The following is a 26,647-nucleotide window of genomic DNA, read 5'->3' on the forward strand; positions in this document are numbered from 1 at the left end:
CGGAGGCTGGGTGGCAGGCTGGGCCTGCCCGGCCGCTGGCGGCGGGAACATGGAGGTGTGCCCTCCTCGGTCCCCCCTGACGGCTCCATGCTCACAGAGGACCTCGCTCTGGGGAGGGAGAAGGGATCGGGGCCCGTGGCCGTTTCCTGGCGTCCGGCCCCAAAGCTTGTCTTCTGCGGAGGAGGGCGGAGGTGGAGAGAAAGGCAGACGTGGGACTGTCGTCCCGAGAGCAGGAGGCGGGAGGCCCTCGGGGCCCGGGGCCCGGTGCCCGGTGCCTGGTGCCTGGTGCCGGCTCTGCCAGGAGGCGTTCTGGAGCTTCAGGGAGCTCTGCCCCTGCAGGCGAGCCCGGGATCCGCAGCAAAGGGCGCTACACAGTGACCTTCCGCCTCTCGCCGAACTGTTAGCAGCCTTCTGAGTTTCCTAGGTCCTCCATCAACCACCCTCTCCTCCCGCCCCCTCTCTCTCTCTCTCTTCCCCTCTCTCTCTTCTTCTCTCTCTCTCTCCCTCTCTCTCTCTCTCTCTCCCCCCTCCCTCTCTCTCTCTCTCTCTCTCTCTCTGCCCCCCTCGCTTCTCTCCCTCTCTCTCTCTCTCTCTCTCTCTCTCTCTCTCTCTCTCTCTCCCCCTCTCCCCCCCCCTCTCTCTCACACACACACACACACACACACACACACACACACACACTCGTCGGCTGCAGTGAACGCCCTCAGTCCTCAGTCCTTAAGCCCAGAAGGAGACCCTGCAGCCGGGGTTGCAGTGACCAGGGGCGGCGTCTCCACCTGGCGGTGGCCGCTCTGGGACGGCTCCCCCGTGACCTGCGAGCTGTCCCACGGCTGTCCCCGCTGAGCCCCGTCAGACTCCCCCCGGGAGCCCCTCAGAGCCGGCCCGCTGCTGCCTGGAGACCCGCTGTCCGCCGCCAGGAAAGCACCATGAGCGAGACGCGGCCACAGGGCACCGGGCGGGCAGGACCCTGAGAGGCAGGAGCAGACAGCAGTGCTGGTCCTTGTCCCCAGCTTCCCGGCGAGCCTGGGGGTGCTGGGCCACAGGGCCCGATGGGACTCTGGGTGAGCCCTCTCCTCCCCACTGGGAGCACCCACCCCTAACTCTCCTCCCTGCTGGGAGCACCCATCTCCTCCTTTCCCTCCTTGCTGGGAGCACCCACCCCTAACTCTCCTCCTTACTGAGAGCACCCGCCCCTAACTCTCCTCCCCACTGGGATCTCCCATCCCTCCCCTCCCCTCCCTGCTGGGAGCACCCACCCTGTCCCTCCCCTCCCAGCTGGGAGCACCCACCCCTAACTCTCCTCCCTGCTGGGAGCACCCACCCCTAACTCTCCTCCCCGCTGGGATCACCCACCCCTAACTCTCCTCCCAGCTGGGAGCACCCACCCTGTCCCTCCCCTCCCAGCTGGGAGCACCCACCCCTAACTCTCCTCCCTGCTGGGAGCACCCACCCCTAACTCTCCTCCCCGCTGGGATCACCCACCCCTAACTCTCCTCCCAGCTGGGAGCACCCACCCTGTCCCTCCCCTCCCAGCTGGGAGCACCCACCCCTAACTCTCCTCCCCGCTGGGATCACCCACCCCTAACTCTCCTCCCAGCTGGGAGCACCCACCCTGTCCCTCCCCTCCCAGCTGGGAGCACCCACCCCTAACTCTCCTCCCTGCTGGGAGCACCCGCCCCTAACTCTCCTCCCCGCTGGGATCACCCATCCCTCCCCTCCCTTCCCTGCTGGGAGCACCCACCCTGTCCCTCCCCTCCCAGCTGGGAGCACTGACCTTCTGCCTGGAGACCCATGGAGTCAGGTCCATCTCTCAGAAAAAGCGCTCGCTCCTCCCTCACCCCCTTCCCGTCCCGCACCCCCCTCTGTAGCTGGACGCACACCCCTCTCCTTCTCGCCAGAGTCTATCTGACGAGCATCTTCCCCCTGAGGCCGGAGAGGGACTGGCCTCTTGGCCGGACTGGATTTTTCTACAACTCGGCCGGGACGCCGGCACCCGCGGGGCCCCCTCGGCTCCGGCCGCTGGTCAGGCACGACCCTCGCTTTCCGAGGGACCTCACGCCCCGCAGGCCCAGCAGATCCAACCACGCCGATCCTACCTCGAGCCCCCGCTCCTGCTGTGGCCACAGCTGCCCCGTGGCCTCAGGAGCTGCCTGGTGCTGTGCCCACGCCTCGCCCACCAAGGTCCCGGCCACCAGGGCACCCCGAGCGGCCACAGGCCCTCAGCTGCGCAGCCGCCTCTCTGCTCTGCCAGGCATCGAACCTGTGACCCTTCGGTCTGCAGGCTGATGCTCTAACCATTGAGCACACCGGCCACGGTCCTCCGTTTCTCTCCTTCGCCAGGGCTCTGGGTGGACTCGGCTTGGATGGGGGGCGGAAATCCCTGAAGACGGGGGGGACACAGAGGCCCCACGGCTTCCTGCTGGGCCCGCAGAGCCGTGGCCGGCAGGCCCGGCGACACCGGCTTCTGGAAACGTCTTCTGGGAACGGCGCAGCCAGTGCTGCCCCGGGGATAGGCGTGCAGCTGGGAAACCAGGGAGGGCTGCCTGGAGGAGGGGGCTTTTAAACCCAGAAGCGAGGCCGGGAGCTCCACGTCTTTGGAGGGAAGATGCTCACACTCAGCCCGGACGTGCTGTCGCCTCGGAGAGCCAGCCCCGAGGTCCCGGGGAGAAGGGACATTTCCCACAATTCCAGGTGCCTCTCTGGGGGAGAACACTTCCTGAAATTCAGGAAGAAGCCACCAACACACCGTGCCTCTCCCTCCCACCGCGGCCAGGAGCCCCGGAGGTCCCCAGCACACCCGCCCGGGATGGTCAGCATCCATCCCTTCCCGACTCTGCCAGGAGCACAGAGCCATACGTACGCCTGACACCAGGGACCGGGCCACAGCCAACTCTCCTGTCTCAGCACAGGACACCTTTCAGGGACAAGGAGAGGCCTGGGAGGGAAGCCAGGTTCCTGCCACCCACAGTGTGTTGGGGCTCAGCAGCTCGTGGCCTTGCGACCCCCTCCCGGGAGGCCCCGGCCATCGGAGACGCCACAGGCCGTGCGGGGGCATCTCATCCATCGGCCATCGAGTCCCCTGACCTTCACCCCGCAGTGACATTCTCGTTCAGAAATTATTTATCCAGAGGATGCTTTGTCGGGCCGGCGGGGGAGTCGCCTGGTCCCTGTGCCCAGCAGCATCTGTGAGAAGGGAATTCAGTCACGTCCAAGGTCAGACTCTCTGCCTTGCCGATGACGCCTCTGTTTCCTACCGAGTCCCCCTGCCGTTTGCCCTTGGCTGGAGAGCAAGCACGGGCTTTGCTTTTATTTTATTTATTTTAAAAATATTTTATTGATTTAAAAAATATATATATATTTTATCGATTTTTTTTACAGAGAGGAAGGGAGAGGCATAGAGAGTTGGAAACATCAATGAGAGAGAATCATCGACCAGCTGCCTCCTGCACACCCCCCACTGGGGATGTGCCCGCAACCAAGGTACATGCTTTTGACCGGAATGGAACCCGGGACCTTTCAAGCCTCAGACCGACGCTCTATACACTGAGCCAAACCGGTTTCGGCTATTTTATTGATTTTTTGCAGAGAGGAAGGGAGAGGGATAGAGAGTTAGAAACATCGATGAGAGAGAAATATCCATCAGCTGCTTCCTGCACACCTCCCACTAGGGATGTGCCTGCAACCAAGATACATGCCCTTGACCGGAATCGAACCCGGGACGCTTCAACCTGCAGGCCGATGCTCTGTCCACTGAGCCACCCGGCTGGGGTCTGAGGGCCGCATACATTGCACAGCTGCCTGGCCTCTGGGGGCAGTGCTGGCATGCGCAGCAGCCTTCCTCTGAGGCCGGGAAGCACCGCCCCCTTTTCCTGGCTCCCTAGTTGCCTTAAGTTCTGGTATCTGAGGGGTCCGCCACCCAGAGTCTGGCTCCTTTGTCTCCAAAGATCTCGGCGGAGGGGGCATTGGACACGGGGGTCTCAGAGTGAGGGGTACAGTGTGGGACTTCTGTCACCAAGTGGGTCCCCGGCTTCTCCTTTTTCTTTTCTTTCTTTTTTCTGCGAAGCCTGAGTTTATTTCTATATAAAAATGCTCGAGAGACTTTGCAGAGGCCCAATGGCATCCAGGTTTAAGTTAAGATCGTCTGAGGTGGCGTCTGTCTCTCCTTTGGCGAGGCGTCCATTTGATCCTTGTTCGTGAAGCTGGAGCGTGGCCATTCCCTGTCTCTGTCATCAATGGCCATCGGTTCTGAAGGAGGAGGCAGAGACCACCGGAAACCAGCAGGAGACACCTGCGGGTTCCACATGAATGTCCTGATTCTGCGGACAGGCGCGGGGATTGCCAGCTGGAGTCGGAGGTCATGACGAGTGTCCCCTGCAGAGACTGGCAGGAAACAGCCCTTTCGGCCGGGAACCAGCAGACACCCTTCCAGATGCAACACCCAGCTTTCTCAGTGAGCAACACTGACCTCGTCCGGAGGAGGAGGAGGAGGTGGAGTGGAGACCTGGGGCACTGGTCCTGGGGTGGACCCTGGGGGCTCCTGGGCAGCCAGGTGGGCACGCTCACCAGGCCAGGCCCTCAGGAAGGCTCTGAGAGCCCACCTGGGGCTCAGGTTCAGGGTCCTCCCAGGCCCGGGGACCCCCCCAGCCCGGACCACCTCGGCACCCAGAGGCGGACGGGCTGGGCAGAGCAGAAAACGTTCAATGCATGACCCGGAATGGCTGCTTTCCGCACTCAACTGTTGTATTAAGCATGAGCGATGTTTGTTGACCGTGGGCAGAGGGATTTAAAGAGTAAACGACAGAACTTCCATCTCCCTGCCTCTCTTTACCCAACCCCTCCCCCCCTTCCCACCCATCGCATCCCCGTGGTCACTGGTTGGTGGTGTTTGGTGGCAGCCCCCGGTCCCTTAGCTGTTGAGTTCCACAGGAAGCCCGGAGTGGGGGGCGGGGGGGGGGGGGGGTGCTTTTTCTAATTTTTGTATCGGTGCCCACAGCCTTTGTATCTTTTGGATTGCAGACACTGTGTTTTCTGGTCTTTGGGGGTTGGTGGAACTTTTGTGTATTGCCTTTTGGAAAAACCTCAGTTTGACCACGGTCTCAAGCGGATTTGAAATAAATTCTTTTGACGCTGCCAGCGGCGGAAAGGCGAGGTGTGGTCTGTGATGACTGCTGGGCGCGGGTCTGCTCTTCACCGAACAGCCTGTATAATAAAAGCGTCGTTAGGCCAGGCATCCTTCCGCACGGAGCTGCGGCTGCGAGGGAAGCCCGGGAGCCAGGTGCCAGAGAGAAGCCGGTGCCAGCAGCAACCGGGGGAAGGCAGGCCGCATCTTGCACCAATTTCGTGCATCGGGCCTCTGGTATGTAAATAAATGACTTCGGAGAGGAAGGGAGAGGGAAAGAGAAACATCAATGGTGAGAGGGAACCATTGAATTGAGACTGTAACTGGGGCGTGTGCCCTGACCGGGAATCGAACCATGACCTTCTGGTTCGTAGGTTGACGCTCAACCACTGGGCCACACTGGCTGGGCTGAGGACTTTGCTTAAATGTGCACTAACTCTGAGAAGCTCCAGACGCTCTCAGCAAGGGCGAGAGCACTAAGGAACGTGTCCAGCTGCCCGGGTTTTGCTTTAAGGAACTGGCAGTCCCTTACACGTGGATTCTAGGACACGAGTCAAATGCACCTGTTATTTCATAGTCACGGCCACACACACCCAAAAGGCGAATTTTATTTATGTCGCTTCCTATGAAGTAGACTTCATATACTTGACACTGAACATGGAAGCTGCTTTTCCCACAAAGTAACTCGACAGACGATCACATTCGTAGCTCTTTCACGATAGAGGGACATCGAATCGTTTTTTAGAAAGTCAAACGGCGACTTAAAGCTCATTGTTAGCCCTTATAAACCAGTCCGTTCTGGAAAATCTTTTTTTTAATGATTATTATTATTTTTTTAAATATATATATTTTATTAATTTTTCACAGAGAGGAAGGGAGAGGGAGAGAAAGCTAGAAACGTTGATGAGAGAGAAACATCGATCAGCTGCCTCTTGCACACCCCCTACCAGGGATGTGCCCGCAACCAACGTACTTGCCCTTGACAGGAATTGAACCTGGGACCTTTCAGTCCGCAGACCGACGCTGTACCACTGAGCCAAAACGGTTTCGTCAGTTCTGGAAAATCTGATTCGGAGCAAATGCACGAAGCACCGGTGACTGGGACTCGGGCGACGGGCTGGGAACATGAAGCTCTCTCCCAGGTTCTCTTCGCATTCCCACGCGCGGCCCCTCGGACACCGTAGCCCAGCAGCCTTACTGGTCCTGTTGGATGTTTTCCTCGGAGAACCGTCATGGACCAGGAAATGCAGAACCGTCTGGAGCCTCGCGGCCCGGGCTCAGCACACGGGCGCCCCCTCCCCTCGCTCGGACACGGCTCACTTGGCCGCTCGGGAGGAGTTGATCTTCCTGATGTCCACGTGGCTCAGAATCAACGTCCCGTTTTTGAATTTTCCCACCTGGCCAACCCGCCCATTGGACAGAATGCTGGGCGCCGCTTTCTTCTTCCTGGACTTCCTACATGGGGAGAGAGAAGGGTTCAGAGTGAAGCCCCGAGGATCGCCAGGCCGCTGGCCAGACCACGTGGTGCTCCCGCTGAGCCCCGCCCTCCATGTCATCCCTGGCCCCTCAGACCCGCCACCCGCCCAGGGTCGTCCTGGTTCCTTCCCCAGGTGCCGCCTCCCTGTCACCTCCTGGGCCGGACATCCCGTCCACCTGCAGGCACTTCCTTTCACAGCTCTGCCTCTCAGCCCCTCGCAGCCGCCAGCCGGGCACCTGCGCTGTCTGTCTGTCTGTCTGTCTGGGTGTGTTTGCCTCACCACAGAGTCAGGGCCTCGAGGGCAGGGATGCACTCCAGGTGCTCATGGCTGTATCCCCTACGCCACCTACATGCCTGGCACGGCCAGGACACATGCCAGCTGGAGGCGAGGGCAAGATCACTGGAGCCCACGAAAGAGGCCAAGATACCAGGAGCCCATTTTGAAATAGTAAAGGGGGTGAGGGGGGCGGGAAGGGAAGGAGCTAGAACAAAAGCTAAGAAACACCCATAAGCAACACAATCAATATCTGCTATTCAAATCCTGGCGCTCTGCCTGCAGGCCAGGCCCTCCCCACGGGATGGGACGTGGTCACATGCGAGGGGACAGGGGACAGCGGTCTTGCTGGAAATGTCAACCTCAGCGCTTCCCCTGGTCACGTGCAAGTGTGGGTCTTTGGAAACGGGAGATAGTCCCCGACCGTCCTGAGGTCGCTGCTCGGGGTGGGCAGTTGACTACATCCTGACCCCCCTACGGGCCTGGATGCCCCTCCCAGGGAAGCATGGGGCAGGCCAGATCCCGGGACCCCCGACGGCACTATCCTCAGCCCTCAGCCACAGCTTCCCCACGCCGTCTGCCCTCACGTCCTGTGGTGTCACTCACCCCTCCTCCGGCCCTCTCCTCTTCTTCTTCTTGAAAATCTCTGTGTCCCGGGCCTGGTTGCAGAACGTAAGATAATAGATGATCAGAAATAGCAAGAGGCCTGTGATCCAAAGCCACCGAGATGCTGTTTATCTTCATGCTTTTCGAGGAGACACGTTAAAACAACACAAAGTCCCTTCCTAAAACACTTTTGAGGCTGTGGAAGGCCGTTCCAGGGGAGACTGATGGTAGAAACGTCCACTCTCCTGCCCTCGCTGGTCGGGCTGTGGAGAGAGTGTCAGCCTGTGGACTGAAGGTTCGATTCCGGTCAAGGGCACATGCCCCGGTTGCAGGCTCGATCCCCAGTAGCGATCCAGAATTCTCTCTCATCATGGATGTTTCTCTCCCCCCCCCCCCCCTTACTCTCTGAAATCAATAAAAAATATATTTTTTAAAAAGAGAGTAAATGCAAAAGCTATTAAAAAAAAAAAGAGTGTGGACCTTCCCGAGCAGCCGGGCCCAGCCTCCCACTGTGACAAACGGGTTTAATAAGGTCAAGGCCGTGACACCCACCATCCTCCTTTCCTCTTCCTTGGCTGCCTTCTTCTCTCTGATCTGCTCCTGCAGAATCTTGTAGTTCACGTAGCTCTTTTTGGGCGGCTGCAGTGAAGGAAGAGGGACACACCATCACGTTGCGTTCTGCGCCCTGTTTCTCAGCATCCCTTGCCCCGCTGGCCGCGCCCGGCCCGGGGGACAGGAGGCCGAGCGGCCGCTCACCTGCGCGCCCAGCATGATGGCGCGCTCCCGTTCCAGGAGCCTCTCCTTCCCTTTGCCGTAGCCCGTGATCCCGAACCGGTGCACCTCCAGCCGGGCCTGGGGACAAAGCAGGATCAGACCTGGGTGCTCCCCAAATCCTCCTCCGGAGGACACACCCACGCCCGTCAGGAGGATGCATTTTGGAGACCATGAGCGAGACACTGTGATGGTTCAGGGAGCTGCGTGACGCCTCCCTCGGTGTGAGAGCCCCCTCCCTACTCAGGACAGCTGAGGCAAAGCATGCTCTCCACACGCAGGAGGGATGGGGGCAGAAAGCCACCACGTTTCAGACCAACAGGTGCTTTCCAAGAGACCGGGTGTCCCCATGTGCTCGCCCACGCCCCCCCGGCCCCGGGACGTGTTAGCACCGCCGTCTTTTTTGGCAGCAGAAAGATGGAAACGTGAACCATTTCAAAACACGTACCTTTTCCAAGTTGAATTCTTGTAGAGGCACATCTTTCTCAACGATGTTAGTTTTGGTCTGAAAAGGGAAAGAAAAGAAAAAAATTCTATTAAGATCAACTGTTACCACATCGTTCTAGCCTCTGTCCCCTATGGAGTGGACACGTTCTAATTTTTTTAAAAAAATATATATTTTGTTGATTTTTTACAGAGAGGAAGAGAGAGGGATAGAGAGTCAGAAACATCAATGAGAGAGAAACATCCATCAGCTGCCTCCTGCACACCCCCCACTGGGGATGTGCTTGCAACCAAGGTACATGCCCTTGACAGGAATCAAACCTGAGCTGATAACTCTACCCTGTATCTTTTTGCTGCAATAAATCATAACTGTGATATGCCCGGCCAGTGTGGCTCAATGGGTTGAGCGTCATCCCATGAACCAAGAGGTTGCTGGTTCAATCCCCGGTCAGGGCACATGCCCAGGTTGTGGGCTTGATCCCCAGGGTGGGGCGTGCAGGGGGCAGCCGATCAATGTTTCTATCTCATTCACATTTCTCTCTCTCTCCCCCTTCCTCTTTCTCTTAAAAAACAAAAACATAACTATGATGGTGACTACAGGCTGAGTCCTGCTAGTGCTTTGGGCAAACCCCCCAGGCTAGGGTGTGGTCCTGGGGGCCCCTGACACAGTCTAGAACAGGGGTTCTCAAACTTTTTAAAGTGGGGGCCAGATCACGGTCCCTCAGAGAGCTGGAGGGCCGGACTATATGAACTACTAATTCCTACTGTAACACCTCGGCTGCGCTCACTGCCCAAAAAACCTGGCGGGCCGGATCAGACTCCTCTGCGGGCCGCATGTGGTCCGCGGGCCGTAGTTTGAAGACCCCTGGTCTAGAAAGATGTTTGCCCAGTTCTACAATATCAGGGTTTCCATCCCAGACACACAAACTATCCAGCTCACTACCTTGGTGTTCTCATCTTGGTCCGGAGTCTGTTTCCTCTTCTTATTCCTGCTCTGGAATTCCACCACTTCCACGGGCTCCCTCCTGCTCTGGGGACAGGGCGAGGCTGAAGCCCCAGGGGCTGGCGGCCCCGAGGGGCCCTCCGGGGGGGTCGCGGAGGGGGGGGCACGCTGCAGCTCTGCTCGGAGCTCCGAGAAGAAGGTCGCAGCCCTTTTCCTCGGGCCTCTTACGGGAGAACCAGGCGGGGGAGCGGGCTCAGCTCCCAATGCCACTGGGGCCCCCGCCTCTCTCTTCTTGTTTTCCTTTTTATTTCTGGTCCTTTTCCGTTCTGCATCATCTTCTGTCTCTCCTGTTTGCTCAACCACAAGAAGGAAAAAGAAATGTTTTTATTTTTAGCCACCATTGTTATTTGAGTCACGCGATTCACATATCAAATCACGTGAAGGCATGTATACAGTCACCTCAAACACAAACACCCAGATCTACCTACAAAAAAAAAAAAAAAAAAAAGACTTGTTTTTCTTCAAAGAGGGTTGCTTTTGCACAATTTATAGAATCCAAATGCCACATGGGACGATGCTTAACCTGGGTAACTGGATTTGTGTCTCTGACTCTTATTAGCATAAGCCATTTTATCTTCACCTTGGCTGTTCCTAGGTCATCATGGCAATAGTCCCACACTGGGCCCTGACAGGTGTGGCTCAGTGGACAGAGCGTCGGCCTGCGGACTGAAGGGTCCCAGTGTCGATTCCCGTCAAGGGCATGGACCTTGGTTGCGGGCACATCCCCAGTAGGGGGTGTGCAGGAGGCAGCTGATGGATGTTTCTCTCTCATCGATGTTTCTAACTCTCTATCCCTGGAGCCCACAACCCAGGCAGTGCCCTGACCTCCTGGGTCATAGGTCGACGACACTCAACCACTGAGCCGTGCCAGCTGGGCTTCTATATATTTTTTAATGTTGCTATAGTATTACAGACATCTCTTATTCCCCCTTCATCCCTCTTGTCCTCTGTCCTCCCAGCCTCCTCCCTCTCCCCCCCTAACCCCAGGTCTTCACCACCCTATTGCCTTGGATCAACACCCCAGATCCTTTCCCGGGATCTCCTTGGGACAGAGAGTAACTCGACCAAGGGGGTTCGGAGGAAGATGACAGGCGGGGGACGGTGTGTGCTGAACCCCGGCCCGGCCGAGGGGTGCTGGCTCACGGGAGTGCTCCCCACGTGGCCTCCGAGGCTCCCACTCACCGAAGTCGTAGAGGTTCTGGAGCACCGCGTCCAGCAGCTGGGGCGGGGGAGGCGAGGAGGGCGGCGAGGAGGGCCCCTGCGCCCGCCCCTGCCCCTGCGCCATCGCGACGGTCCCGCTCCGCGCGGCCGCCCGGCGCCCACCGGGGTGCAGGTTGCGCGCGTGCGCGTGCGCGGCGCCCTCACTTCCGGGTTCCGCCGGCCGCGCGCGCACGCGCACGCGCGCGCCGCAGGGCCCTGCGCGGCTTCCGTCCTGGCCAAGATGGCGGCGCCCGGGGTCCCGAGCAGCGGTCGCAGAGGGTGCCACCGCCCTCGGCGAGGTCGGGCCGCCCCGCGCGGAAGAACCGCCCCCAGCCACCACCCCGCCACCGCCACCGCCTAGCACCGCGCCCCAGGCCCCGCCCGGGACGGACGGCAGCCGCGCCATGGACCCTTCCAGCTCCTCCAGCTCCCGCCTGGCCGTCGGCTCCCCCGGTCCCAGCGCCGCCGCGCTCCAGTACTCGGTAGGCGCCAGGCGCCCAGGGGACGGAGGCCCCGGGCGGGCCCGAGCGAGGACCCTCCCCTCCCCTCCCGGCCTCGGCTCCCTCCGGGCCGGCGCTCCCAGAGCCCCGGAGAGCGTGGGTCCCCGGCTTCCCCGGCGCGGGGAGGGCCTGGTTGGTTGACTTGGTTTCCAAGGCAACGGAGCATCCCTGCGTCCCGGCGTGCGCGCTTTTCCCAAGTTTCTCCCGGCGACGGTTCCCCGCCCGCCCGGTTCCTTCCCTCTCGCGCCTTCCCTGTCCCTCCACCGGGCGCGGGGCCTCCCGAAAGCCCCCGCCTGGCCCGGGGCAGGAGGCGTGGGAGCCGGAGCGCCCTTTTGGGCGAACCCGAGGAACCTGCGGGCCCACTCCGCCTGAGCTGGCAGGCCCCTGGCACCCACCCCGCCCTTCTGCCGGGCCCGTGTTCCTGGTGGAAGAGTGTTTGGCTCATCAGTGGGCAGAGAGTTTCTATGACTCAAGTCATTTTTTAAAAAATATACACATATTTGTGTGTGTGTCTGTGTGAGTTTACATTTTTAAAAATATATCTTTTGCAGAGAGGAAGAGAGAGGGATAGAGAGTTGGAAACATCCATCAGCTGCCTCCTGCACAGTCCCTACTGGGGATGTGCCTGGGGATGTGCCCGGGACCAAAGTACATGTCCTTGACCGGAATCGAACCTGGGACCTTTCAGCCCGCAGGCTAACGCTCTATCCACTGAGCCAAACCGGTTAGGGCATTAACAGGTCTTTTATGTCAACAAAACTTTTACTTACCGGTCACTCACCATTGTCACGAGAGCTCTGTAGCTCTCAGGGTTGCATAATCCTGGCTTAACTGATGATTTTTGTGTGTTTTTTAAACAATAGATTAACTTTTACCTACTTTAGGAGGACATAGAAGAGGGCATTTCAAAGCTTTGCCACCATGCTTGTCCTAGCAGTTACTGTCAGTCTGACTTAAATATAACAATTTGTTTGAGAAGGGAAAACAGAAAAAAGCAAGATAAACAGAAAAAAAAAACCCCAAAACTCAAAAGAGGGTGTGTGAGTGTATGTGGCTGCCTTCCTATTGGGACATTAGGAACCAGAGGAAATGCCCATTTCCTGGCAGAGCTAGGAGCTCTTAATTGCTGTTGGCTGTCCACTCCTCCCAGGCCCGTCCTCTCCTGCCCTCCCCTCGGCCTTCCCACCCGACAGGTGTGTCATGGGAATATTTGACCTCTAACTGCTGCTCCTGTAACGAGTCTGTAACGAACGTAGAAAGAGGGTTGTGGTGTGGCTCTGACATGTGCAGGTCTCTTTTTCAGTCCTAAGTGGCTTGTGACTTGAATACAATCCTCCTATTTAATAAATTTAATCCTCCTATTTAATACTTAATCCTCCTACTTAAGCCTAATATGCAAATTGTCCCCTCTACCCGGAGTTCAACTGGGTGTTCGACCAGGGGCAGGGCCAACTGGCCACCTGCCTGCAGCCCCAGCCCCCTGCCAGCCCCTCCCTTGATCGCCACCCCCACCCCGATCGGGTGAGTTCGTGCACTGGGCCTCTGGTTCCTGCAACACAGGAGCGAGCTGATCCTTTAGTTCCCCGTTCACCAGGGGTTCTTTACCGATAAGACTTTTGCCAACGTTTCATGCGAACAGCATGTGAGCTTTTGCTCCTCGGACGCTGCGCATGTCTCGTGATTTCATAGTTGGACTCTCATGATGTCCTGAACTTGTTCTTACTATTACTGATTCGGGCCTGCCCTGCGCTTGTACAATGCTCTGTCTCATTTGAGAGCGACATTCGAGGTATTTGAGACGTTGCTGATTGCAAAAAACATCGCAGCAGGAGTGCCTGCAGAGCCCGTAGTCATTCTCCTCAGTGTTCAGGACCAAGCTAAAGAGCTAGCCCTCCCCTCTCCGCACTTCAAAGGAAATCGCAAAAGTAAACAGCTCCTTGCAATGAAGTGAGATAAGGGCAGTGGTGGAAACACGTGCAGTGCATTGTGGGAGGGAGGAGGAGGAGGAGGAGCCCCTGGCCTGTTTGGAGATTAGAGAAGGTGACACCTGCGCTGAGTTCTTGAGATGGGAAGGGGGATGAGGGAGAGTAAGCCTGCTCTGGGCATCCATGAAGAACACGCACATCGGGGGACCACGTGGTCAGGGAGGCTGGACGAGAGGGGACCTGAGGATGAAGGCCGGGAGGCAGCGGGTTCCATTTCCTAACGGGACCTTGTGAGTCACGTTTCCCCATCCTCACCGCTAACGTCGGAACTTTACCTGGCACCACTTCAGGGGTTCACAGTTGTACGTTGAAGGTCTGAGAGAACTGCTTGGTTTCTGCCATGGTCACCTGGATGAATAATCTGTCCTACTTAAGTGGAGACTGTAGGACGAGAGGCCGGCCGGGGAGGGACTGTGATGCCAGGCTGCTGGACGTGCATCAGGATGGATAAGGGAAGGCAGCCTGATGGGCAGGGGCCGTGAGTGTGGGGAGAAGGGGGATGTTTGGCAGCTGAAAGGGTGGGTGAGGAAGAGGAGGCAGTCTGGGGTTGACTCCTGGTTTCTGTGATTGGGCAACTGGGTGGATGAGATGCCTTTCGCAGATAGGAGATGCGGACAGAGCAGGTTTGGTCAGGGTGCAACTGAGGTTGTGCTCAGTTTGAGATGGGGGAGGCAAAGCTAATGATTAAAAAAAAAAAATATATATATATATATATATATATATATATATGGCCAAGACCGGTTTGGCTCAATGGATAGAGCGTCGGCTTGGGGACTGAAGGGTCCCGGGTTCGATTCTGGTCAAGGGCATGTACCTTGGTTGCGGGCATATCCCCAGTAGGCAGCCGATTGATGACTCTCTCATCGATGTTTCTAACTCTCTATCTCTCTCCCTTCCTCTCTGTACAAAATCAATAAAATATATTTAATATATATATATATTTTTTATTTTTTATTTTTTTTAATTGATTTCAGAGAGAAAGGGAGAGGTAGAAACATCAGTGATAAGAGAGAATCATCTATCGGCTGCCTCTTGCACGCCCCCTACTGGGGATCGAGTCTGCAACCCAGGCATGTGGCCTTGACTGAATTTGAACCTGGGACCCTTCAGTCCGCAGGCCGATGCTCTGTCTACCGAGCCGGACCAGTCAGGGCAAAGCTAATGATTTCTAACTTGTGGATTATTGTGTTATGGACCAGATACATCACAAGGGGCTTGGATGACATCCAAAGGGAGTTAGGAATATGGTAGCAGAGCAGAGAGGAAGGTCTGGTCTCAATATATAAGCTTGGCAGCCCTCACAGGTAGGCTGTGTCCTAAACACTGGTCTGATGGAGACTGTCCGTGGGAATCGCTGGCTTCCTGCTGGAAATGAATGAAAAATCCTGGCTCCTTACAGTGTGCCACAGGCGGGCAGCCGCTGCTATTTATTAGCGAGGTCCCAGCACAGAGCGCTCCTCCCCAGAGGGGACTTAGCCAGCCAGTCAGTCTCTCACACACACACACACACACACACACACACCCTGCTCTCTCATTAGCCACTCTATCCCTTTGTCCTCAGAGGATTTCATTTCCAGTGTTGGCAGCCGGAGTTCGTAGTCTTGTACTTGCTGTCAAAGCTGATCGTGAAATTTTCATGAAGCTTGCAAGCCCGATGTTAAAGCGCAGCCATCATTAAAAATTAAAGAGTAAGCCTTGGCCGGGTCGTCTGCGGGCTTGTTTCCCATCAGGGTACACACCTGGTTCGCGGGTTCGATCCTTCATCCGGCATGTATGAGAGGCGACCAATTGATGCTTGCCCCTCTCTCTCCCTCCCCACCTCCTCCTTCCTCTCTCTATAAAAATCAACAAACATAGCCTCAGGTGATGATTCAAAAAATATTAAAGATTAAGTTATAAATTTACAATTGAAGAAATCCTGTTAAAAAATTAGCCCGGCCAGTGTGGCTCAGTGAGTGGAGTGTCGATCTAGGAACCAGGAGGTCACAGTTCGATTCCCAGTCAGGGCACATGCCTGGGTTATGGGCTTGATCCCCAGTGGGGAGCATGCAGGAGGCAGCTGATCGATGTTTCTCTCTGACATCTTTGCTTCTCTCTATCCCTCTCCCTTCTTCTCTCTAAAATCAATTAAAAAAAATTTAAAAGATAAAATGAAATATGATAATTCCATATCAATTTATTGGTCCATTTTTTCTTGGAATGTGAAAATCTAAGGTTCGATCACTCTGCTCTTGTCATATGTCACAGAAAACAAATTGGGCAGAAATAAAGCTTTTTAGGTATAGTCCCCAATCTGTCCTACCTTGTATTACAGTATGTGTATGACTTTCTTTCATTTCCTGTCCACAGAAGGAGCCCAAAAAGTGGGACGAGTTTGAAGATATGTTAGAGGAAAGGAGGCATGTCAGCGACTTGAAGTTTGCAATGAAGTGCTATACCCCTCTGCTGTACAAGGGCCTCACCCCGTGCACGCCCAACGACATTAAGTGTAGTGTTCTCAACTCCGAAGAGGTGCACTACGTCATCAAGGAGGTGAGTGAGCCCCTCTTCCACTCAGCCAGGTCTGCTCCTGGCCAGCAAGTCCCTTCTCTTCCTGATTCTGTGAATTTACTTCGCTCTCTTTAATGTATCTCTTTTAAAAATATATATATTTTTAATTGATTTCAGAGAGGAAGGGAGAGGGAGAGAGAGAGAAACATCAATGATGAGAGAGAATCATTGATTGACTGTCTCCCCACTGGGGATTGAGCCCGCACCCGGGCATGTGCCCTGACCGGGAATCTAACTGCGACCTTCTGGTTCATAGGCCACACTAACCACTGAGCCACGCTGGCTGGGCTGGGCTTAAGGTGTCCTTTTAGGTTTAGGTATATTCGGCACCCCCATCGAATGTGTACCATAGCCAGACGTGTGTGAGCCTCTGTCCTGGACACGGGGGTCTGGCAGTGAGCAACTCGAGCCGAGCTGCTGCCTCTTACGTCTGATGGGGGCCTGATGACAGTTGTATCATCAACTTTGATACAAGACACGCTATGGGGCGCCACCGCAGGGCCACTTGTGAGAGGGAAGCTAGTTTTGTGTAGGGAGCTCGAGAGAGATTTTAAAAACGAGGCCTGAATGAGGATTAGGAGTTCTCCAGGTGAACGGGGTGGAGGGAGTGTTTTTAACAGAGCAGTGACTTCCCCCGTGGTCTCCACACCCCGCTCGGGAGCTCTGCCAGTCCCTGTGCGTCAGTCCCACTCCGGACCAATTACACCAGGAGGTCGGCCAGAAGCTGAAGGCAGTTTGCTATGACCAGACCACAGAGCAGAGAGGGGTCCTGGGAAGGATTGAGACCGGAGCGGTAAGCGGGGCCTCTGGCACGGGGGCCTCTGTGAACCTGGGAGCGGAATTAGAGGCTGTGCAGAGCCATTGAAGGATCTCCATGTGGAGTTGGTGCGATTCGTTTATATTTAAGAAACACATCTTGCTAAACATAGAGATAAGAAATCTGCTCATGATGCTTGGAGTGCAGGCACCCTGAGCCCATGCACCTGCCGTCTTTCATTTGGTGCCGGCGACTTTCTTGCAGTGACGTTTGCGCTACTAAGTGGCAACGCTCTCGGCCTTGTTTTGCGATCTTGACCTTGGCCAAGTGCCAGTGTTGGCTGCGGCAAGGGATTCTGTTTATTCTTTACACACAGCCCCAGGGAACAGAAGCCATGCTTGCATCGTAAGTTATGTCGTCCCAGTCGGTAGGCGCAGCATCTCTAGAGTCGTGTAAGTTCAAGTTTATGATTTAGGTGACAAGTTGACATGACCAAAAATGTGTAAAGGCTTTTAAGCAGCAAAGACATTCTAGAGGTAAAGTAGACGTGATTGAGGGGAGGGAAGAGGCCTTCACAGAGCCAGGGGAGCGAGGGAACAGGTGTGGAGAGAAGCTGCGTTCTGTTTGAGACAGGTGTGTGTGTGTGTGTGTGTGTGTGTACATACATATACACATATGTAAAAGATATATATGTATACATATATACACATATACATATACATATACATATATAAAAAGATCACTCTCCAGAGGACTAAGGGAGTTTCCCTGTGACAGCCTGGAGCCCGCTGACCGTCTTTGAGAGTTGGGGTGTCTGTGGCAGTGCCCCATGTGTGTGATGTGGTGCGAATGGGGTTCAGTGTAGTCTTGTGTCTCTGTCTGGCTCAGGACCCGGTCATGGCGGTGAGCGGTCCCTGAGAGGCCCCCTGTGCTGTGTTTGGGGCCTCGACTCCCGGGGTAGTTGATAGGGCGGGAGACGCCCTCCTGGCCCCACGTGTCACCCGGAAAGCCGGTTCTCTTCGAGGGCCTGGTCTTTGAAGTGATCTAAGGAGGATCATTCATCCCCTTGCGGCGGAAGTCACACAACGCCCACTTCCATGAAGGAGTTCTGCAGTGTGGGCCCGTGTGGACCTGGACTGAGGGAAAGAGCCATGGCTGCTTCTTTGAGAAACACATCCCCGCTTCTCTCCCCTCCCAGATCTCCAAGGAGACCCGCCAGTCCCAGGAGGCCCTGCGCGAGGAAGTGTGCCAGATCTTGGACGAAATGTGCCACAAGCTGCGCCTGGGAGCCATCCGGTTTTTCGCCTTTGCCCTGAGCAAAATATTTAAACAAATCTACTCCAAAGTGTGTGTCAACGAAGAAGGCATTCAGAAAGTGAGTATCGCTGGTTACACGGCCGCCTCTCCTCGCCCCTCACTGTGTGGGCGGCCCCGCCTGCTCTCACCTGCACTCAGCGGGCAGCCCGGCCGCAGGAGGCCGCGGGCACCCGCTGGCACAGGGCGCGGCCCCTTGGCACGGTGGTGTTTGGTGATTGCCAGATGGTGAGTTTTCTAATCCCGTCACTTCCGTTCCTTAGTAATTTGCGTTTTCCTGTAAGGAAGTACTTTCTTACATAGACTACATTTTTTAATTTGCTTTTTAAATATGTTTTTACTGATTTGAGAGAGTGAGAGGGAGCGAGAAACACTGATGAGAGAGAAGCCTCCATCGGCCGCCTCTGAAGGCTCTGTTTGCTCACTCACTGCCAGGTCTCCGCCCAGGAACGGCCGGCACCGTGCTTGGCCAGGGCGTGCTGGCTGGCCACCTCCTCCCCGATCGGAGAGGACACAGATAGCACATCGGTACCAGTGGTGAAAGGCGTCTCGTTTACTTGTTTTGTAGCTGCAGCGAGCCATCCAGGAGCACCCCGTGGTCCTGCTGCCCAGCCACCGGAGCTACATCGACTTCCTGATGCTGTCCTTCCTCCTGTACAGCTACGACCTGCCGGTGCCGGTCATCGCCGCGGGCATGGGTGCGTGCGCCTCCCTCCCTCCCTCCGCCACGGGCGCGGGAATGAGCCCAAACACAGCTCTGTGTACCGGTTCAGAGGTCGACGCTCAGCCCCTGAGCCCGCCTGCCGGGCAGCAGGCGGATGTGTAGAGGACGATGGTGTATGGCCCGAGAATGTTGTTATAAACATCCACCTGGCCCTTGGCAGGAAAACCATGTCTCTCCCCTCCCTACTCTCTCCCGACCCAGCTGGTCTGGTTGTGAGCAGCAGCTGCATGGAGGGTTCAAGGTTACCTCCCAGCGAGCGCCTGCCCACACAGCCCCTCCTTCCCATAATCCCATGAGACGTCTCTTCTCGGGGACTGTCATCTCAGAAGGTCACAGGAGTGCCTTACATCCACGGAAGCCTCCTAACGGGGCGTGCGTCCACGTCTGTGGCGGTCCCGGGCTCTGACGCCGGTGCTCCCTCTCCCTCCAGACTTCCTGGGGATGAAGATGGTCGGGGAGCTGCTGCGCATGTCCGGCGCCTTCTTCATCCGACGCACCTTCGGCGGCAACAGACTCTACTGGGCCGTGTTCGCCGAATACGTCAAAACCATGCTACGGGTAAGCGCAGGCCGTCCCCGGCACTCCCGGCGTTTCCTTCTCGCCGACGTTCAAGGCCCTCGTTTAATGCCCCAGTGAGGGCCGCTGAGCTGTGTTCCCCCCGGATGGGTGTGGGGGCCCCGCAGCCTGGCTGCTCCCCGGGGCTCTGGGTCCGAGTGGTGTGTGCAGAGGCCGGGGCGGGAACTGGGGGAGGAAGCCGCGAAGCCTCGATCCTCTGAGCGTAGGCCATGGGTTTTGTGTTTTGTTGTGTGTGTTTGTGTTTTCTCTTTAAAGAATGGTTATGCTCCTGTTGAATTTTTCCTCGAAGGGAAAAGAAGCCGCTCTGCCAAGACCCTGCCTCCTCGGTTTGGTAGGTCATGGCGGGGGCGGCGGAGGAGGGGGACGCACCCAGGGGCTCTGGGCTGGGGGCGGGGGTGTCCGTGCAGCTGCGAAGGAGAACTTGACACTTAAAAAAAAACGTTGTTTATCTCAGAGAGGAAGGGAGAGGGAGGGAGAGAGAAACATCCGTGATGAGAGAGAATCGTGGGTCGGCTGCCTCCGGCACGCCCCACCCTGGGGATCGAGCCCGCAACCCGGGCCGGTGGCCAGACCCGGAATCCTCCTGGTTCCCAGGTCAGCGCTCAGCCACCGAGCCACGCCGGCCGGGCCCTGACACTTTTTTTTTGCAAGATGTTCTTTTTTTTATTTTTTATGAGTATAACTCTTGAAGCGTAACTGCTCATATGTATGGGCTTAGTGTGTCCCGTCCACTTGTAGTGTCTTCCTGTGTATGTGCCGTGTTTTCAAACGCTGGGATATGCGTGCAAACCATTCCTCCCTTTGTCTCCAGGTCTCCTGAATGTTGTGATGGAACCCTTTTTCAAAAGAGAAGTCTTTGACACCTACCTTGTTCCGATTAGCATCAGTTACGATAAGATACTGGAAGAAACGCTCTATGTGCATGAGCTTTTAGGGGTGCCCAAGCCAAAGGAGTCTACGACCGTACGCGAAGGGTGCCACGCCTGGGTTTACTGGGATTTAGGGGACATGCTCTTTACAGACCGACCCGTTTTCTAATCTGCTGCTTTGGCTTCTTCCCCCGATGCTGCCACACCGGTAGGGATTGCTGAAGGCCAGGAGGATTCTCTCGGAAAACTTCGGCAGCATCCACGTGTACTTCGGGGACCCCGTGTCGCTGCGATCTCTGGCTGCTGGGAGGCTGAGCCGAAGCCCCTATAACCTGGTCCCCAGGTGCGAGACCGGTGTTTTCATAACCGAGTTAGAGACGGGGATGAAAATCTGGAAGTGTGAAAATAGACTTTAAAAAAAAATACCTGTTTATGGATTTTTTTGAGAGAGAGAGAGGGAGGCGGGGAGAGGGATAGAGAGAGAGAAATGTCACTAAGAGAAGGACATCATGGATCGGCTGCCTCCTGCACGCCCCCTCCTGGGGATGGAGCCAGCAGCCTGGGCATGTGCCCTTTCCGGGAAGTGAACCGGCGACCTCTTGGTTCCTGGGTCAACATTCCACCGCTGAGCCACACCGGCGGGGCTGAATTGTGATTCTTGACTGCTTCTCGGACTGAAACTTGGTGACTTGAGGTCACACATCGGGGCAGTGAAAAGCCTCAATTAAAGAAGAATTCTGTATTTGGCAGGAACCGTTAGCCGTAGGGTGTAGATGTCAAACACACAGGAGACTGTTCGCTTTTCTCGGGAGCAGGCCCCTGATTGACTTAAAAGTGGGGAGAGGGACAGCGGTGCCGGCCAGCGAGCGCCTGGCCACGGTGGTCAGCACAGCGTGCGCTCAGTGTGATGGCGGGTCCCGGGAAGCACCGTGTCTCCTGCAGCCGGCTCTGTCCCTGCCTCGTAGGTACATCCCTCAGAAGCAGCCGGAGGAAATGTCGGCCTTCGTCACCGAGGTGGCCCACAAGATGCAGCTCCTGCAGATCGAGAACCTGGTGCTGAGCCCGTGGGTCCTGATCGCCACGGTCCTGCTGCGGTTCGGGCCGGCCATGGACTTCGACGCCCTGGTGGAGAAGACGCTGTGGCTGAGGGGCCTGGCCCAGGCCTTCGGCGGCTTCCTCCGGTGGCCCGGTACGCAGGGCGTGTGTCCCACGCACGGGCCAGGGCCCCGCCCCGGAGCGCCGCGGGCCTGAGGCTCCCGGCAGGGACCCGCCCGCCCTGTGCCGTCGGCCTGAACGCACTGTCCCGTGTGCAGACGGTGAACCCGTGGACGAGGTGGTCCAGGCCAGCATCCACCTGCACTCCAACGTCGTCAGCCTCGACCGGGACCGCGTGGCCCTGAGAGTGGACTCCGGAGACTCGCAGACGGTGGACGGCCTCCTCTACCAGTACATCACGCTCCTCACCTGCGCCACCTACAGGAACCAGCTGCTCAACGTCTTCGCCCGGCCCGCCCTGGTGGCCCTGGCGCTGCAGGCGGCTGACGGGGGCAAGAAAGGTAACGGGGGACGCGGGCTGCAGCCGTGGGGGAGGCCCGGCCCTCGGCCTGCGCGGGGAGCAGCACGGGGCCTCGTACTCCTCCTCCCGCGTGTGCAGCCCACGCCCAGCCCGGCGCGGCCCGGGCACACGGAGCTGGGTTCGTCCCTGAATACATGCCACCTGCCTGGAGCCGGGGGCTGGGAGGGACCTGAGCACACGCATGGCACGGGGACAGGAAGTCTCTGGGTAGCGGGCAGGTAGCACTACGTGTCAGGAGAACTGCCTGGAGCAGGGGTGGCTGTGCCAGGCCGGTGAGATCGTCTGGCCTGGCCCCGCCACGGCCGCACAGGCGAGTTGATTACATGTCTGACCAGATAGGACAGGCCGGCTTCAGCGATGATTGCGTGTGGCCTGAGTGATGTTATCCGCCTCCAATGACCTTGGCAGGAAGAGGCGCCCAGCGCCGGGCTGGGGGCGTGGCTCTCATTTGGAGCTGACCACTGGAGGGGCTGGGCCGCAGCTGGCTCTCAGGCACCACTGGGACTGCTGCAGCTCACTGAGGCCTCAGACTCATCCCTGAGAGACGGTGACAGCCTCTAGTGCTGGTTTCGGGGTGTCATGGACCTCTTGCCGCTCCCGGGGTTAGAAACCAGGCTGTGATTTCCTGCAACCACTTCCTTTCCAGAGCACGTCTACTCCTGCTTCCGCTTCCTGCTCGACGTCTTGTCGGATGAGTTCATCTTCCTTCCGGGAAACCAAGTGAAGGTACATCTGCAGCCAAGGAGCAGGCGCGGGGCAGGGCGAGTCCTGGGGAGGTGGGCGCTGTCACAGATGGGTCTGCCCTCCCTTTGCTTAAAGGGGAACAGGGACGCTCACGAGTCAGCAAACTCCAGTTTGGTTCCTGGTTAAATTTATCAATAACTTAAAGGCCCAGTGGAATGACCAGAATGACCGAATGACAGGTGGCTATGACGTGCCTGTTCCAGGCCCCAATTGCCCCCCTTCTGGCTGGTCCCACCCCCAATTGGACCCTAACACCCCAGCTGGCCAACTGCCTGTGGGTTCCCTCCCCCCGCCCCACTGGCCAGGCCTGAGGGGCCCCCATCAGGGCAGGCCGGCCGAACCCCACCCATGCATGAATTCATGCATCAGACCTCAAGTTTGGTAAGAAGAGGGTCATTCTTTGAACTGTTAGTGCAGCTACTGCAAATAAGTCAACTCTGTCTTGCTAAAAGTTTGCCAGCCGGCACGCACGTTCCTGGTCCAGCTGTCTTTTGCTTTAAGAGTAGAGAGTGGCAGGGCAGCAGCTGGTGAGGACCAGGCTGGAGCTGGAGTGCAGGGTGGGGAGTGCCCGGGGCAGACAGGGTTGGCTTTGTGGGCACTGCTCAGGAGAGGGGGCCAGTCTGCGTGTTCTAGAACTCTCTAAGGAGTGTGTCTGTACAGAGGGAGGGAAAAGCCGTCACCCAGTGTCAGAACCAGCGCTTCCTTGGTTACCGCCTAACAACCGCGCTCTGGGAAGGGCTGGCGGCTGACTGGCTGCTCACACCGGCGGCCGCGTCCTCGCTCAGTGGGTCCTTCTGCCTTCCTCCCTTCCAGGACTTTGAAGAAGGCTGCTACCTGCTCAGTAAAATCGAGGCCATTCAGGTGACAACGCGGGACATCCAGGTTACGGAGGAGGGGAAGACGGTGTGCCAGTTCTTAGCCGGACTCTTTAAGCCTTTCGTGGAGGGTTACCAGGTACAGCCATCGCTCAGAAGCTCGCGTCTAACTGACTTCCCCCCGGGACTTCCTTCTGCCCGAGGGGCGGGAGCTGCCCAGGTGCCAGGTGGGCAGGGAGACTGGTCCTGGGACGAGGGCTGCACCTGCCGGTGAGACCCTGCTCCCTGGAATTCACTCAACTGCGACCACTGAAGTGAGAAAGCGTGTTTCACGCTGTGTGCGCACTGCTGCACCTCGTTTCCTAGTCGGGAGCGGTGGCAGAGCTCCGTGGCGCTCCCGAGAACTGCAGCCTAAAGAGAAAAGAGTGAACGGAAGGGGGGGAGCACGAAGCCTGTGTGTGCTCAGGCCTCTCCGGCGGCGGGCCTGCCGGGGTGCCCCTCGGGGTGCCCCTCGCGCTGCCGAGGGGCGTGCGGCCGTCCCCCGCGCCGCGTGCCGACCGCCCCTTGCCTCTGCCTGAGCCTCTCGTCCTCTTCAACTCAGATCATTTGCAAATTCTTCCTGGAGGAGGAGAAAGACGGCTTCCTGGAGAAGGAGTACCTGGTCCGGGTCCGGGCGTTCACCGGCCAGCTTCTCGACCAAGGTCAGTGCCTCCGCCGGCCGCTCCTCCCTCTGCCGGGAGCAGGGCGGCCCCTCACGCCTCCCCTCCCTTCCAGGCGCCTCGCAGTGTTACGATGTCCTGTCCGCCGACCTGCAGAAGAACGCCTTGGTGGCCCTGGTGCGGCTGGGCGCGGTGGAGAAGAGGAAGGTGTAAGTCCGGGGACTCGGTGGGAGCAGACGCAGGGATGTGTGATCGAGCCGCATGTGCCGAGCACACCCCCTCCCCGTTAGCACGCCAGGAGGAGAGACCTGTGCCCGCCTGGGGCAGAGCAGAAGGATATGCAGCCCAGCGGGGGGTGCTGCAGGCCAGCGTTTGGCCTGGCCCACCACTGACATGTATAACTTACAGGAAAGGTTTACGTGCACATACGTGTACAGTACATCAGCACGCGCGAGCGTGTAAAGGTAGATGTGAGTGAACGAACGTATGAATGATAACCCTGAGGGGTCAGCTCTCCCGGCGTGTCTCTCACGTGGCCAGAGGAGGAAGCAGACGCCACGGAGGAGGACAGGAAGGAGCAGGGAGCCTTCCAGCTGCTTAACCTTGACCTTCAGGAGGCTGTAAAGGCCGCCTTCCTGGGCGAGAAGAGCTAAAGCAAAGACCTTACACACTTAGAGAAGCCCAGTGCATGAATTCGTGCACTGGTGGGGTTCAGCTGGCCATGGGGAGGGGCTATGGGAGGTTGGCCGGCCGGCCCCGCCCCCAATCGGGCTGGTTGGCTGGCCTGCCGCAGTGCACAACAAGCGACTGCTCTTCCCAGTTATTCCAGTCGCTTGGCTTTTATATATATAGATGTGCACAGCCATGGACACGGGCATGGGGTGGTGAGACCTGGGGGCTGGGAGGGGCTGGGAGGAGGGGGAAAGGGAGAAAATGGGAGACAGCCGTAACACCAGCCACAATAAAAAATATATTAAAAAAAAAAGATAGTCCTACTATGTGAACAGTGAAGCTAGGCCTACTGTGTGACCAGGGACGGTTGTCATCCCCCCAGTTTATGTTGCCTTTTCCCCTAGAGAGAACAACTATGTGTATATTGTGAACGAGCCCGCCGCAGTGAAGCTAGACGAGATGCTTGGTGAGTACCGTTTGGTTTCCACGTGATGTTTGTCCACAGAGAGTGAAACACGGGAGTGTGTACGGCACCAGCACTTACCAAAATGCACAGTCCAGGTCTAATACAAACAGAGAACTGTTACGCCATCTAGAACTTTCTCACGCAGACGAAGGAGAAAGGGCAAGGAAAATGGCCGGCGAAAACGCCACAAGCGGGAACGAGGCAGCTCAGATGCAGAAGGGTCACCCCCCCCCCCCCCCCCCCCCCGCACGGGCCCGCTCGGTCGGGTTCTAGACCCTTGGCACCAGCACTGGGCGCCCAGCACGCACCTCTCTGGTCCTGGGAGTCCTCTCCCTGGGCACCTGCCCCTTCCTTCCCGAGGGGAGGGGCCGGGCCGGGACCACATCACTTACTCTCTGAGTCAGAGCTGGAGGCCATTGCCCTCCTGCAGGGCCTATCGGCTCACAGAAGTATCCCGCCAGGAAGGCGGGCGTGTGGGGGCTCCGGGAAGAGTCCAGAGGGGCCTAAGCAGAGAGAAAGGCCAGGGGAGGAGCAGACACTGCTCACAGGAGCGACGGGTGATTTCCGGAGGGTGATGTCAGCAACTGAAAAAACTGACTACGTTGTCTAAAGCTCTGATTGTGGAGTAGGGTGCTTCCGGTTGTGGCTTTGTACCTGAGCCCATGGAGTGCCTTTGTCGAACCTGCATGGAGGAGCTTTCGGTGGCGTCTGTTGGGATGAGGGGAAGGCAGGATGGCATGTGGTGAAAGGAGAGGAGGCAGGAGAGGGCAGAGGAGAAATCTCGCGATGTGGGGCCTTGGAACTCCGTTTGGAATTTGGTACGAGGGGCAAATAACACACAAACCTCAGGTTGCGAGGTGATGGGACTGGTTTCTTAGTGACGGAAGCCATGTCCTATGGGTGAGACCGCAGTGGACTGGAAGTTCAGGGCGCGTGACTGGGTTCACCTCCTGCCTCTGCCCTGGCCCAGGGCGCTGGCCGTGCCCACCCCCTCTGTGATGGCGCTGCTTCTGCACGTCCTGTGTGCTCAGGAGGCCTCTTCTGTGCATGGAAGGGCAAGCTCTCCGGTGCCTCTTCTCAGAAGGGCACTAATCCCATCGGGCCGGGGCCCCACCCCCGCCTGTAAACTGCACAGTGGCAGCTGTTTCTCTCTGCCTGTGGCTGAAACATCGCATGAGCGTAAACTCAAGCGTCACATCATGAGCTGTCTCTTTCTTCCTCAGATGGTAAGGTGCCAGTAGGAAAACCAGCAACTGCTAAACTTTAATGACTGCCAAGCAGCTGTGGGACTGTGGTCGTACAATTACTGTCACCCAAAGACTCTTGGAGCCGATGGCGGGAAGCGAGAGCCTTTCTCCTCCTCCCGGGACCCAGACCGAGGCTCCTCGGAGAGGAAGGGCACCGCCTACAGCCTCGGGGATGTCTCCGCCCACCACAGGACTTCGAGGGCATTTGTATAACTCTGTGTGTTTTAAAATAAAATAACCTTTTGGAAACGTGTTGGAAAACGAAGTCCAGCTCCTGTCACTCACTAACCTGCACCCGT

At 57.5% G+C, this 26,647-nt stretch overlaps 2 protein-coding genes and 1 long non-coding RNA gene across 3 annotated transcripts; 1 reads left to right on the forward strand and 2 right to left on the reverse strand.

Moving 5' to 3' along the window:
- Nucleotides 1-664: 664 nt before the first annotated feature.
- LOC311614006 lies at nt 665-2,368 on the reverse strand. Its single transcript, XR_014793564.1, has 3 exons — nt 2,315-2,368; nt 1,253-2,244; nt 665-1,057 (listed from the first exon to the last, which is right to left on the reverse strand). It is a non-coding gene; the product is annotated as an uncharacterized lncRNA (long non-coding RNA).
- A 3,343-nt stretch (nt 2,369-5,711) lies between these two features.
- On the reverse strand, nt 5,712-11,300 carry FSAF1 (40S small subunit processome assembly factor 1; the record flags this gene model as incomplete). Its single annotated transcript, XM_084868752.1, has 7 exons — nt 5,712-6,574; nt 7,477-7,529; nt 8,029-8,115; nt 8,233-8,328; nt 8,696-8,752; nt 9,635-9,981; nt 10,877-11,300. 7 exons carry the CDS (start codon nt 11,298-11,300, stop codon nt 6,436-6,438), a joined length of 1,203 nt encoding a protein of 400 aa, XP_084724878.1. The 3' UTR covers nt 5,712-6,435.
- GNPAT (glyceronephosphate O-acyltransferase) lies at nt 11,242-26,613 on the forward strand. The gene is made up of 16 exons (XM_084868715.1): nt 11,242-11,376; nt 15,729-15,911; nt 17,885-18,061; nt 18,569-18,698; nt 19,155-19,282; nt 19,556-19,631; nt 20,112-20,263; nt 20,382-20,512; nt 21,135-21,358; nt 21,483-21,725; nt 22,392-22,471; nt 23,303-23,443; nt 23,906-24,005; nt 24,079-24,172; nt 25,040-25,101; nt 26,325-26,613. The coding sequence occupies exons 1-16, from the start codon at nt 11,299-11,301 to the stop codon at nt 26,366-26,368; spliced, it is 2,043 nt and encodes a 680-aa protein (XP_084724841.1). The 5' UTR covers nt 11,242-11,298; the 3' UTR covers nt 26,369-26,613.
- Nucleotides 26,614-26,647: the final 34 nt, after the last annotated feature.

This window comes from Pipistrellus hanaki (genome assembly GCF_964339955.1).
Source record: "Pipistrellus hanaki genome assembly, chromosome: 20".
Taxonomy (NCBI): domain Eukaryota; kingdom Metazoa; phylum Chordata; class Mammalia; order Chiroptera; family Vespertilionidae; genus Pipistrellus; species Pipistrellus hanaki.

Coding starts and splice junctions, on each gene's coding strand:
- GNPAT (XM_084868715.1), top strand. CDS start 11,299: ATGGACCCTTCCAGCTCCTCCAGCTCCCGCCTGGCCGTCGGCTCCCCC. Junction 21,726..22,391: donor GGCTGACGGGGGCAAGAAAG/GTAACGGGGGAC, acceptor CTTCCTTTCCAG/AGCACGTCTACTCCTGCTTC. Junction 22,472..23,302: donor TTCCGGGAAACCAAGTGAAG/GTACATCTGCAG, acceptor CCTCCCTTCCAG/GACTTTGAAGAAGGCTGCTA.